General features: G+C 43.0%; 1 protein-coding gene across 1 annotated transcript in view; it reads right to left on the bottom strand.

The window, feature by feature from the left end:
- Positions 1–13,083, bottom strand: part of ssrp1a (structure specific recognition protein 1a) — a 129,763-nt gene that overhangs the window by 101,347 nt on the left and 15,333 nt on the right. The window contains exon 2 of the mRNA XM_088343936.1: positions 798–880. Coding sequence (XP_088200062.1) covers positions 798–804 — 7 coding nt within the window. The 5' untranslated portion in view covers positions 805–880. The remainder of the gene's footprint in view (positions 1–797; positions 881–13,083) is intronic.

Genomic DNA, 13,083 nt, shown 5'->3' with positions numbered 1-13,083 from the left:
GGTTGTGTCTCTTTGTGACCTCTCTGTAATCTCTGTGAGGCACTGGAGAGCTCACCCATCACCAGTTGCATGGTCCATTAGAAGCTATTTAAAACAACTTGATTGGGTCATCTCTCTACCTCTCCTTAATGAGAATATGTTTACATTTTCTATAGAAATAGCACCACAACTTGGTCGTGTCTCTTTGCTACCTCTCTGTTATCTCTGTGAGGCACTGGAGAGCTCACCCATCACCAGTTTCATGGTCTATTAGAATATATTTAGAACAACTTGATTGGGTCATCTCTCTACCGCTCCTTAATGAGAATATATTTAGATTTTCTATAGAAATAGTAGCACAACTTGGTCGTGTCCACTTCTATGACTTTCCATAATCTGTGCGAGGCACAGGAGAGCTCACCCATCACCAGTTGCGTGGTTCATTAGAATCTATTTAGAACAACTTGATTGGGTCATCTCTCCACCTCTCCTTAATGAGAATATATTCAGATTTTCTATAGAAATAGTAACATTACTTGGTTGTGTATCCTCTCTACCTCTCTGTTATCTCTGTGAGGCACTGGAGACATTGCCAATCATGGCTCAGCATGCAGTACATCCCACCCACAAGGTTTAAATAGGCGCGGCCGCCCTTTTTGTAGGCTCAGGTGAAATTTTACGAGCTCTCCCTTTGCAAATTTCCCAGCGCGCTCTTTTCCCGGCGATCTCACGAAGCTCTTCTGACCCGCAGGTAGCGACACCACAGAACCCCCCAGCATGAGCTTGTATCATCTCATTTTTATTTTTATTGCTCTTACCTGACATTTTTTCCCATGCGCCCGTTTACTCTTCAGCTCCGGGCGGCGTATTAAAGGATCAGTGAGGAAATCCCAGGTATCACCTGCACACAGGAGACGGCAGTGAAAAATCTAAAACAATCTCAATTGTGAGAATCGTCTTTATTGTCATCAATAACCGGTTTTAATCCGTTCTAGTTCCTCACTACTTCTACCAAAAAGTAACTGTGTTAGTAACTGAGTACCTCTGTAGTCAACGTAAAGAGTTACCAGAAAAAGTAACTATTTCCGTTACTTTGAAGAAAAGTTGTTGTATATCAAATAATTGTCCCGGTTGCCATGGTGCCCAATTGGCCAATGGAATGATAGGAAGCCAGAGGCCGAGGAGATCGATACCAATAGCCCGAGCAGATATCGGACATATCAATCCTGTCTGTCCCGTCCTGTCCGGTATCGACCCCATCTGTCCGATATCTGCTCAGGCTATTGGTATCGATCTCGTCGGCCTCTGGCTTCCTATCATTCCATTGGGTCCTGTTCCTGTTCCGGTTCTTGACACTATTATAGTTTTATATCTTGTACAATAGTACAAAAGGCTCCCCTGTACTATGTCTAAGTAGTACAAACTGCCATTTTCTACTATATCTTTTGAGTATAAATTGATATCTTGTACTATATCTATCCACTGGTAACCATGGAAATCAGTCCTGTTTCATGTGGGCGAGCAACTCCAACACCCCACTCCCAAAAACAACCTGGAAAGGGATGGCTACCACCAGGCTGTACTTGCCCAAGACACACCACAGAAAACGTCCGAGCAAAGTGCGCGTTTTCTTTGTGCGAAGCCCTATATCTATCTACAAATTGCTATCTACTGGTAACCATGGAAATCAGTCCTGTTTCATGTGAGGGAGCAACTCCAACACCCCACTCCCAAAACGGCCCGGAAAGGGATGGCTACCTGCAGGCTGTACCTGCCCAAGACACACCACAGAAAACGTCCGAACAAAGTGCGCGTTTTCTTTGTGAGAAGCACTATATCTATCTACAAATTGCTATCTACTGGTAACCATGGAAATCAGTCCTGTTTCATGTGGGCGAGCAATTCCAACACCCCACTCCCAAAATCAACCTGGAAAGGGATGGCTACCACCAGGCTGTACTTGCCCAAGACACACCACAGAAAACGTCCGAGCAAAGTGCGCGTTTTCTTTGTGCGAAGCACTATATCTATCTACAAATTGCTATCTACTGGTAACCATGGAAATCAGTCCTGTTTCATGTGAGGGAGCAACTCCAACACCCCACTCCCAAAACGGCCCGGAAAGGGATGGCTACCTGCAGGCTGTACCTGCCCAAGACACACCACAGAAAACGTCCGAACAAAGTGCGCGTTTTCTTTGTGAGAAGCACTATATCTATCTACAAATTGCTATCTACTGGTAACCATGGAAATCAGTCCTGTTTCATGTGGGCGAGCAATTCCAACACCCCACTCCCAAAATCAACCTGGAAAGGGATGGCTACCACCAGGCTGTACTTGCCCAAGACACACCACAGAAAACGTCCGAGCAAAGTGCGCGTTTTCTTTGTGCGAAGCACTATATCTATCTACAAATTGCTATCTACTGGTAACCATGGAAATCAGTCCTGTTTCATGTGAGGGAGCAACTCCAACACCCCACTCCCAAAACGGCCCGGAAAGGGATGGCTACCTGCAGGCTGTACCTGCCCAAGACACACCACAGAAAACGTCCGAACAAAGTGCGCGTTTTCTTTGTGAGAAGCACTATATCTATCTACAAATTGCTATCTACTGGTAACCATGGAAATCAGTCCTGTTTCATGCAGGGGAGCAACTCCAAAAAGGTCCCGGAAAAGGATGGCTACCGGCAGGCTGTACTTGCCCAAGACACACCACAGAAAACGTCCGAACAAAGTGCAAATTTTCTTTGTCAAAAAAAAAAACCCTAGTGTGGATTCCGTGGCACGCCGACAATGCTGTCTTTGTGCAGCGTTCCAGGAAGCCGTGTCAAAAACACAAAAACTCTCCTTTCGCGTACATGTGTCATGTTTTAGTCAGACTTGCCAAAAAGAAAATACTTTTCAGCAGTAATGTGTAATCATGTGTCATCCGTGACACATTCGACTTCCTGCTTCTTGCCTCCGATCGACTTAGAAATGAACCGATAAATCAATTGTTTGTTGAAGGTACAGCGCTCGTCTTGGGATCGAGAAGTCGCAGGTTCGATTCCAGGCTCCTCCGTGTTATATGTCGACGTGTCCTCGGGAAAGACACTGAATCCCTAATGCTCCCGATGTACATGGCTGACGCCGCTATCGGTATGTGAGTGTGTGTGCGAATGAGGCTTTGGGAGGTCTTCATTGACTTGAAAGGCGCTATATGTCAGGACCAGAACGGAGACAGAACCCACTTGCGTTACATATCTCTCAGTTTTATGGGAAGAAAGGAAAGGGTTGCACCCACGATCTGGTGATCGCTGGGCGCGGGAAACAGGTCGCTCTGAAGGCGGAAGTGGTACTTCCGTGGCGAGCGATGGCGGTGTCGGGAACGGGAAAAAACAGGTCAGTAGCCGGGACAGGAGAGCAAAAAAAACGTGGTCGGGGTCGGAAACGGGTCAAAAGCCAGGAGAGGAGAGTAGACGTGGTCGGGGACAAAAAGAGGTTGAAAGCCGGGACGGAAGAGTAGACGTGGTCGGGATCAAAAAAAGGGTCGAAGCCAGGAGAACAGACGGGAGCAAGAACAGGTGGGAGTCAGGGTCGAAAAAGCTTGCCGAGAGTAAACTAAGGTTCGCAGACGGACTGACAACAGGTGACAGAAGGGGGTGAGTTTAAATAGGGACAGGGAGCCAATCAGAGTCCGAGGCCGTTGGCGGGACTCATGACAATTGAATTGATTTCATTTAGTTTCGAAAAAACGAATGACCCTTATAATGAGCAAAACTATTATATTTTTGATTATAATTAATTCAAAGTATGTAATTCTTAATGAATTTAAGATTTTTTTTCCAGTTACTCGAGTAAAAATGAGGAACTTGTGTTTTATATTACGAGGAAGAACGTTAATAAGGCCATTTCTATTTGTATTATTCAATTCATTTAGAAATGATAACCTAAATAAGAAAAATTGTGTTTTATATTAAAAATACAATTTAAATTACACTTTCAATGAGCAAAAATATTAAGACTTAGTTGAAATGATCCATTTGTTTAATTTTGCTCAAATTGAGGATTATTTTTCTTGCATAAGCAAAAATAATCATTTTAAATGACGGAAAAAACGGGTCAGTAGCCGGAACAGGAGAGCAAAAAACGTGGTCGGGGTCAGAAACGGGTCGAAAGCCAGGAGAGGAGAGTAGACGTGGTCGGGGACAAAAAGAGGTCGAAAGCCAGGAGAACAGATGGGAGCAAAAGCAGGCGGGAGTCAGGGTCAAAAAGCTTGCCTAAAGTACACTGAGGTTCGCGGACGGACTGACAACAGGTGTTTCAGCTTGTTTTTCTCTTGCGCTTCTCTGAGTGTTGTCTCACGGGCCGGATTTAATCCCTCAATGCGCCTGATCTGGCCCACGGGCCGCCTCTTTGACACCTGTGTCTTAGATCAATCAACGTCAAAAACAATTCACGTGTTGACTCCCACGACCACAAATTTAAATTCCAATTTTTATTCGCAGTTCCTTTTTTGAATTTATCCTTGATTTACGACGTGCTACGTCGTCCTGCCAAAACCCGAGAGGAAAAAAAGCAAAAGTGTGTTGGACACACAGAGACAGCATGTAGGAATGCGTTAAATCCCCTGGCGACCCCCCCCCCCTCTTAAAAAAAAAAGAAAAAGAAAAAGAAAGAAAGAATCCTCCCGAGGAGGGAAAAAGGAATTTTGATGTGCTGCAGGTGAGCAGAAGAAGAAAGGGAAGCAGATGGAAAAGGAAGAACGGGGGTGGCCGGAGCGTGAAAAAGCCTTCTTTTTTTGCAGGTGGGGGGCCAAAAAATGACACCCAATCAGACAAAATGGGGATGGATTCTGTTCCACGGGAAGGAAGACGCACACATGGAAAAGCGTTTCAAAGTCAGGAAACCGAAGAGGAAAAAAAACGCTTCTTTTTCTTTATTCTATAAATCCCGACCTAAAATGAGCAAAAGAAGCGGGAATTTGGAATCATTTATGTCATATATTAAAGGGTCGCGGGGGTGCTGGAGCAGGGGACACCCTGAACTGGTTGCCAGCCAATCACAGGGCACACCGGTACAGACAATTTGCTCGCTCATTCATACCTACGGGCATTTACTCATTCACTCATTCACATCTAGGGATAATTTGGTTAGGCCAATTAACATGCATGTTTTTGGAATGTGGGACTTAACCCAGGCAAGCACGGGGAGAACATGCAAACTCCACACAGGAGGTTGGATCTCATGACCTCAGAACTGTGCCGCACACGCGCTAACCACTGCGCCACCGTGCTGCCCTGTTATGATTCATTGTTATTTAATATTACTGGTAAAAATAATGAAATATTTATTTGATTTGAAGATTTTTTTATTATCTACTGGAATAAAGTTTAAAATATTATGATTTATTTATTGTTATCTGTGTTATCATTATGATGGCAGCCATGTTAAATATTTATTCATGTCCAGATTTATTTGATGAAAGATATTATTCATTATCCACTGGCATACCATTTGTAATATTGTTTAGTTGTTGAGTTATATATTTTTTTAAACTATTATCTATAATTATTTATTATCCACAAATGAAACTTTTTACGTTTGCATTAAATATTGCTTGTATTGTCTAATATTTAATTAAAGAATCCTTTTATTTGAAAAATGATTTCTATTATCATTTATCATGCATTGATAGATTTGAAATATTATTTTTTAAAGACTGTGTCATGAACCAGAACAGGATCAGGACCCAAACGCGTGAAGCCTTTTATTTTACGTTAGCTAGCGTGAAATGATAGGAAGTCAGAGGCTGACGAGATCGATACCAATTGCCCGACCAGATATCGGAAAGGTGGGGTCGATACCGGACAGGACGGGACAGACAGGAGAGATACTGAAACAGGATATCGAAATAAACAGGACAAACTAGACGGGAACGAAAACTGGAGAAAATAATAAACAGGACAAAAATAGATGGAAACAAAACAGGAAACCGATATTTAACAGGACAAAATAAACGGGAACAATACCGGACAGGAAATACCAACAGGAAACAGGACAGAGTCAAAACCCACGTCTTGCGGGGCAGAATTTCGTTGACGGACTGACAAAGGAAAAATGAGAGCACTGAGCTTAAAAAGACAGAAAGCCAATCTGTCAATGAGCCGCATCTGGTGCCTCACGGGTGGGGCCAATTGGGCACCATGGTAACCGTGACAGATTGATTAATGTTGTATATATTTATATATTTATAATGTGTATATATTCCGTTCATTTTATTTTTTGAACATCTAAGAAACATAGCAACAACTTTAAAAATTGACAAGCAATTCACCTAAAATCAAAGCACTGTTCAAACCACAAAACACCTATCCTAAGAAACATGGCAATAATTTCAAGCATTTACAAACAATTCATGTAGAATTCAAACCAAGAAAACACATTAAATTCCAAGCATTTTCAAGGATTTCAAGCTTCCGTACGACTCCTGACACGGTTATCCTGGGGGGCTAAGTTTACAACATTTTTTTGATCACCTAAGAAACATGGAAACAATTTCAAGCATTCACAAGCAATTTGTTTAAAATTCAAACCACAAAAACACATTAAAATCCAAGCATTTTCAAGGATTTTAAGCTTCCGTACGACTCCTGACACGCTTATCCTGGGGGCTGAGTTTACCAAAAAATTTTGATCACCTTACCTGAGAAACATGGCAACAATTTCAAGCATTCACAAGCACCTTGTCTAAAATTCAAGCGCCGTTCAAGACACAATATTAAAATCCATGCATTTTCAAGGATTTCAAGCTTCCGTACGACCGCTGACACGCTTATCCTGGGGGGGCTAAGTTTACAACCCTTTTTTTGATCACCTCACCTAAGAAACAGGGCAACAATTTCAGGCATTTACAAGCACTTTGTCTAAAATTCGATAGCGGTTCAAAACACGACATTAAAATCCAAGCATTTTCAAGGATTTCAAGCTGATTTGACACGCTTATCCTGGGGGGGGGCTAAGTTTACAACACTTTTTTGATCACCTAGGAAACATGGCAACAATTTCAAGCATTCACAAGCACTTCGTCTAAAATCCAAACCACGAAAACACATTCAAATCCAAGCATTTTCAAGGATTTCAAGCTAATCTGCCACGCTTATCCCAGGGGGCTAAGTTTATAACACTTTTTTGAACACCTAACCTAAGAAACATGGCAACAATTTCAAACATTCACAAGCACTTTGTCTAAAATTCAAGCGTGGTTCAAGACACAATATTAAAATCCAAGCATTTTCAAGGATTTCAAGCTGATTTGACACGCTTATCCTGGGGGGGGCTAAGTTTACAACACTTTTTTGATCACCTAGGAAACATGGCAACAATTTCAAGCATTCACAAGCACTTCGTCTAAAATCCAAACCACGAAAACACATTCAAATCCAAGCATTTTCAAGGATTTCAAGCTAATCTGCCACGCTTATCCCAGGGGGCTAAGTTTATAACACTTTTTTGAACACCTAACCTAAGAAACATGGCAACAATTTCAAACATTCACAAGCACTTTGTCTAAAATTCAAGCGCGGTTCAAGTCACAACATTAAAATCAAAGCATTTTCAAGGATTTCAACCTATTCTGACACGATTATCCTGGGGGGTTAAGCCTTCTTTTTTGATCACTGAAGAAACATGGCAACAATTTCAAGCATTCACAAGCACTTCGTCTAAAATCCAAACCACGAAAACACATTCAAATCCAAGCATTTTCAAGGATTTCAAGCTAATCTGCCACGCTTATCCCAGGGGGCTAAGTTTATAACACTTTTTTGAACACCTAACCTAAGAAACATGGCAACAATTTCAAACATTCACAAGCACTTTGTCTAAAATTCAAGCGTGGTTCAAGACACAATATTAAAATCCAAGCATTTTCAAGGATTTCAAGCTGATTTGACACGCTTATCCTGGGGGGGGCTAAGTTTACAACACTTTTTTGATCACCTAGGAAACATGGCAACAATTTCAAGCATTCACAAGCACTTCGTCTAAAATCCAAACCACGAAAACACATTCAAATCCAAGCATTTTCAAGGATTTCAAGCTAATCTGCCACGCTTATCCCAGGGGGCTAAGTTTATAACACTTTTTTGAACACCTAACCTAAGAAACATGGCAACAATTTCAAACATTCACAAGCACTTTGTCTAAAATTCAAGCGCGGTTCAAGTCACAACATTAAAATCAAAGCATTTTCAAGGATTTCAACCTATTTTGACACGATTATCCTGGGGGTTAAGCCTTCTTTTTTGATCACTGAAGAAACATGGCAACAATTTCAAGCATTCACAAGCACTTCGTTTAAAATCCAAACCACGAAAACACAATAAAATCCAAGCATTTTGAAGGATTTCAAGCTAATCCTACACACTAACCCTCGGGGGGCTCACCTGCCCCTGCCCCACAAACCCCCCCCCCTAGTCTATTTTGCCCCAGGGGGCGCAGTGGAGTTTAGGCGGGGCCCCCTAAGTTCAAGTATTTTGCCTGGGGACGTCGACCCCGCCTTGTCCCCCTTTCAAGACGCCCTTGACGGCAATTAGAGGGCAAATTGCTTCATCCGACAGTTGAAAGGGGCAGTGCGTGAAGTTGACTCACGGGAATGCCGAGAAGCGCTAACAATAGCTTCAACTTTTCACCTTCGATCCGCACAAAAGACGTTGGCGTCACCTTCAGAGCAGGCAGACGGGATCGCAAAGGTGAACTCAAGGCTTCCTACGCCAAATTCAAGCTTTTTTCAAGCACTTTTAAGGAGCCCCGATCAGGTTATTTTGTTGTTGAGTAAGATTGAGTCGCTCTCTTGCTGCTAACACATACTATTTGTATCTCTTCTATGATCTCTAAACTTTTTGTCACGACCAGAACGGAAGTAGGACCCAGATGCGTAACGTTAATCAAAAGTTAATTGAGATATAGAGGAATCAGGAAGCAAGGCGCTCACAGAATCGGAACGAGCGAATGCGGAAGATCGTAATGTAGTAGACGGGAAAACAGGTCGTGTTCAGGGTCAAAACATGTGTCGTCAGCCAGGACAGGAGATCAAAACGTGGTTGGAGTCAAAAAACGGGTCGTAGTTGGAGACAAATGGGAAAATTAGGAACGAACGGGTGGAAAACAGTTAAAAAAAAGGGATCGAGTCAAGAGTCAAAAATGGGCGTCAAAAAACGAGTCGTTAGCCATGATGGGAGATCAAAACATGGTCAGAGTCAAAAAATAGGTTGTAGCCGGAGACAAACGGGAAACTTAGGAACGGACGGGTGGAAATCGGGTGAAAAAGCCGGACCGACGGGAATCAGAGTAAAAATGGGGGTCAAAAAACAAGTCATTAGCAAGGATGGGAGATCAAAACGTGGTCAGAGTCAAAAGACAGGTAGTAGCCGGAGACAAACGGGAAAATTAGGAACGGACAAGTGGAAGACGGGTGAAAAAGCCAGACCGATGGGAGTCAGAGTTAAAAATGGGGGTCAAAAAACGAGTCATTAGCCATGACGGGAGATCAAATCGTAGTCGGGGTCGAAAAACGGATCGTAGCCGGAGACAAATTGAGAAAATTAGGAACGGATGAGTGGAAAACAGGTGAAAAAACAGGATTGACGGGAGTCAGAGTCAAAAATGGGGGTCAAAAAAACGAGTCATTAGCCAGGACGGGAGATCAAATCGTAGTCGAAAAACGGGTTGTAGCCGGAGACAAATTGAAAAAATTAGGAACGGACGAGTGGAAAACAGGTGAAAAAACGGGATTGACGGGAGTCAGAGTCAAAATTGGGGGTCAAAAAACAAGTCATTAGCTGGGACGGGAGATCAAAACGTGGTCGGAGTCAAAAAACAGGTCGTAGCCGGAGACAAACGGGAGAATTAGTAACAGACGGGTGAAAAACGGGTAAAAAAAAAGGGACCGAGTCAGAGTAAAAAATGGGGGTCAAAAACAAGTCGTTAGCTGGGACGGGAGATCAAAACGTGGTCAGAGTCAAAAGACAGGTCGTAGCCGGAGACAAACGGGAAAATTAGGAACGGAAAAGTGGAAAACGGGTGAAAAAGCTAGACCGATGGGAGTCAGAGTCAAAAATGGGGGTCAAAAAACAAGTTATTAGCCAGGATGGGAGATCACAACGTGGTCGGAGTCAAAAAACAGGTTGTAGCTGGAGACAAACGGGAAAATTAGGAACGGACGGGTGGAAAACGGGTAAAAAAAAGGGACAGAGTCAGAGTCAAAAATGGGGTTCAAAAAACAAGTCGTCAGCTGGGACGGGAGAGCAAAACGTGGTCGGCGTTGAAAAACGGGTCGTCGCCGGAGACAAACGGGAAAATTAGAAACGGACGGGTGGAAACCGGGTGAAAAAGCGGGACCGACGGGAGTCAGAGTCAAAAATGCTTGCCTAATGAAAACAGAGGCGAGTGAAAGGACAACAGGCGAGTAAAAAGGACGGAGCTTAAGTAGGACGGGGAACCAATCAGGAAGCCAGCAGCGGCCGGCGCCAAACGAGCGGGCACAGGTGAATGTAATCAGTCATCATGACATTTTTTGTGTTAATGGGCCGCTATAAACTGAAATGAATTCTGCCATTCTGCAGCTTCAATACATTACACTTGTTTACAGTCACGGAAATCACTGTCTTGTACTACGGACAGACTGAAGAGATCTTTTCTTCCTCATGCCATGAGGCTCTTTAACTCCACCCGGCAGAGTAAAGGCCCACATTAAACCACACCACCTACATTGGATATTACCGAATCTTACTGCAATATGTATTCTGTGTAGCACTATTAGTTACTCTTTATGACACGCTACAGTGGGCATTTGCACGTCACACTGGGTATTTGTATATTGTATTCTTTTGGCCTATTATTGTACTGTTCTCAGCTCAGGGATGCTGCTGGAAATGTGAATTTCCCAAAGCGGATGAATAAAGTATCTATCTATCTATCTATAAAAGTGTTTTTGCTCCCGTCTGTCTCCGGTTACGACCGAGTCGGCCCTCCCGTCTCGGCTCACGATCCGTTTCTGACCCCGACCACGTTTTTGCTCTCCTGTCCGGGCTATCGACCTGTTTTTCCGTCCTTGACACCGCCATCGCTGAGAGTTAATATTTGTATTTTTTTAATGCTTTGCATTTTCAGGGATTTTGTACAGTGTGTCAAAAGCTACCATTGTTTATTTCCTATGGTTTTTTTAACCTGTTTGGCTTGGAGGGCCGGTGTATATAGCCTGCCGGGCCGCATGTGGCCCACGGGCCGCAGTGTGCCCACCGTAGTATTATAAACTACCGTATTTCCGCACCATAGGGCGCACCGGGTTATAGGGCGCACCCCCAAAAAATAGTTTTTGGTCCTATATCTTCCATACATAAGGCGCACCGGATTATAAGGCGCTACAATGGGAACGTGGACAAAACAGTCAGATGGTTCAGTCCAACTTATTACCCCCTTAACATTCCAAAAGCTAGCAAAGAGGCAAATACGTGTCGTAGATACGTGCGGATGCGGTGTCCGTACGATGTCACTCAAATGCGTCGTTCCAAATATCATTCGGAAGGTTAAAGTCTTGGGATTCAAGAAATGCCAACCATTCCTTAGTTTCTATTTTCTTTTTAGCTCGCAACTTCATTGTGCATATGACAATAAACACTTGGAATTGAGTTTAATTTAAAAATAGACCCATCACACAAACATCGAGATCCCTCTGAAACAAGATACTGGGAAAATATATAGCCGGAGTAGCTCACCGAAGTCGTTGCGTTCAATAATAATGTGCAACCATGGTCCTCTTATATCCGTGAGTGTAGTAAATCCAGGAGAGTCAAATATTTACAAATACAGAATGGTAAAACATGTTTCCTCTTTGCCGTAGACAACCAAACGTGCTATTCACATTCATCTTTTTCGGCCAATTGCAGGCTTTGTTTTGCCCCTTTAGCCTATGCGAGCCTGTAAATGATAAAAAGGATCCACCCCCTTTACCTCCGAATAACTTTAGCCAATAGTGATCGATTCAAATGATGATTGACACATTGGTTAGCCAATGAAACGCCGTTAAATAAATCCCAGCATTCACCGCGGACTACTTGGCGATCGGGGGAAAATCGAGTCGGCGGCTGCAAGTGAGTTGGAAGACTTTGCGACTTAATATTGATCCATATATAAGGCGCGCTGTATAATAAGGCGCATGGTCAGCTTTTGAAAAAATAAAAGGCTTTTAGGTGCGCCTTATAGTGCGGAAAATACGGTACTTTGTTTTTGAATGTTAACAATTTTAATACCCCTCGCTATATGGCAAATTCACCTCAGATCCATGCGATTTCCTGGGGTTAACTGTATTGGATACGTTTAATGCACGGCGTCCCGCATGAGTAGTTCTCCACCAGACTTAATGAAAAGAGACAAGGCAGACAAGGCCATCCAGAAGACGCTGATGAACATAAAAGGAGAGGAAAAAGGAAATACTTTCAAACGTCGTTATGTTACGTTTATTTACGAATAGATATACATGCAGACACATCCATGTTTAATTCCTTTATAATCGTTTTAAATAGAGTACTCTCATCAAATTAGTTTTGAAAAACTCACAATTAAAACAAAGTAATTTACTAAGCACTACATTTCATATTTAGTTTTGAAGTGTATTCGTGGAGTATTTTTGGGGTATTTCTGTACTATATTTGCAGTATTTACTGTCAAGAACCAGAGCAGGATCAGGACCCAATCGCGTGACGTTCTCACAAAAGCCTTTTATTTTACGGGAAATGGGGAGTCATGCACGTTAGGCAGCCGGTCTGGCGTGGAAAGACAGGAAGCCAGAGACCGACGAGATCGATTTCCGATTGCCCGAGGTGATACCGGACAGATGGGGTCGATACTGGACAGGATGGGACGGACAAGATAGGTAACAAATCAGGATATCGAAAATAAACAGGAGAAACTAGACGGGAATAAAAACTGGAGAAAATAACAACAGGATAAAAACAGACGGAAACAAAACTGGAACCCCAAATTTAACAGGACAAAATAAAGGGGAACAATACCGGACAGGAAATACCAACAGGAACAGGACAGAGTCAAAACCCACGTCTTG

The sequence above is a fragment of the Urocampus carinirostris genome, chromosome 9, assembly GCF_059441175.1.
Source record: "Urocampus carinirostris isolate Australia breed hairy pipefish chromosome 9, RoL_Ucar_1.0, whole genome shotgun sequence".
In the NCBI taxonomy this organism is placed as follows: domain Eukaryota; kingdom Metazoa; phylum Chordata; class Actinopteri; order Syngnathiformes; family Syngnathidae; genus Urocampus; species Urocampus carinirostris.
Note: the sequence above shows the minus strand (reverse complement) of the source record. Positions and strands in the feature narration are given on the sequence as shown.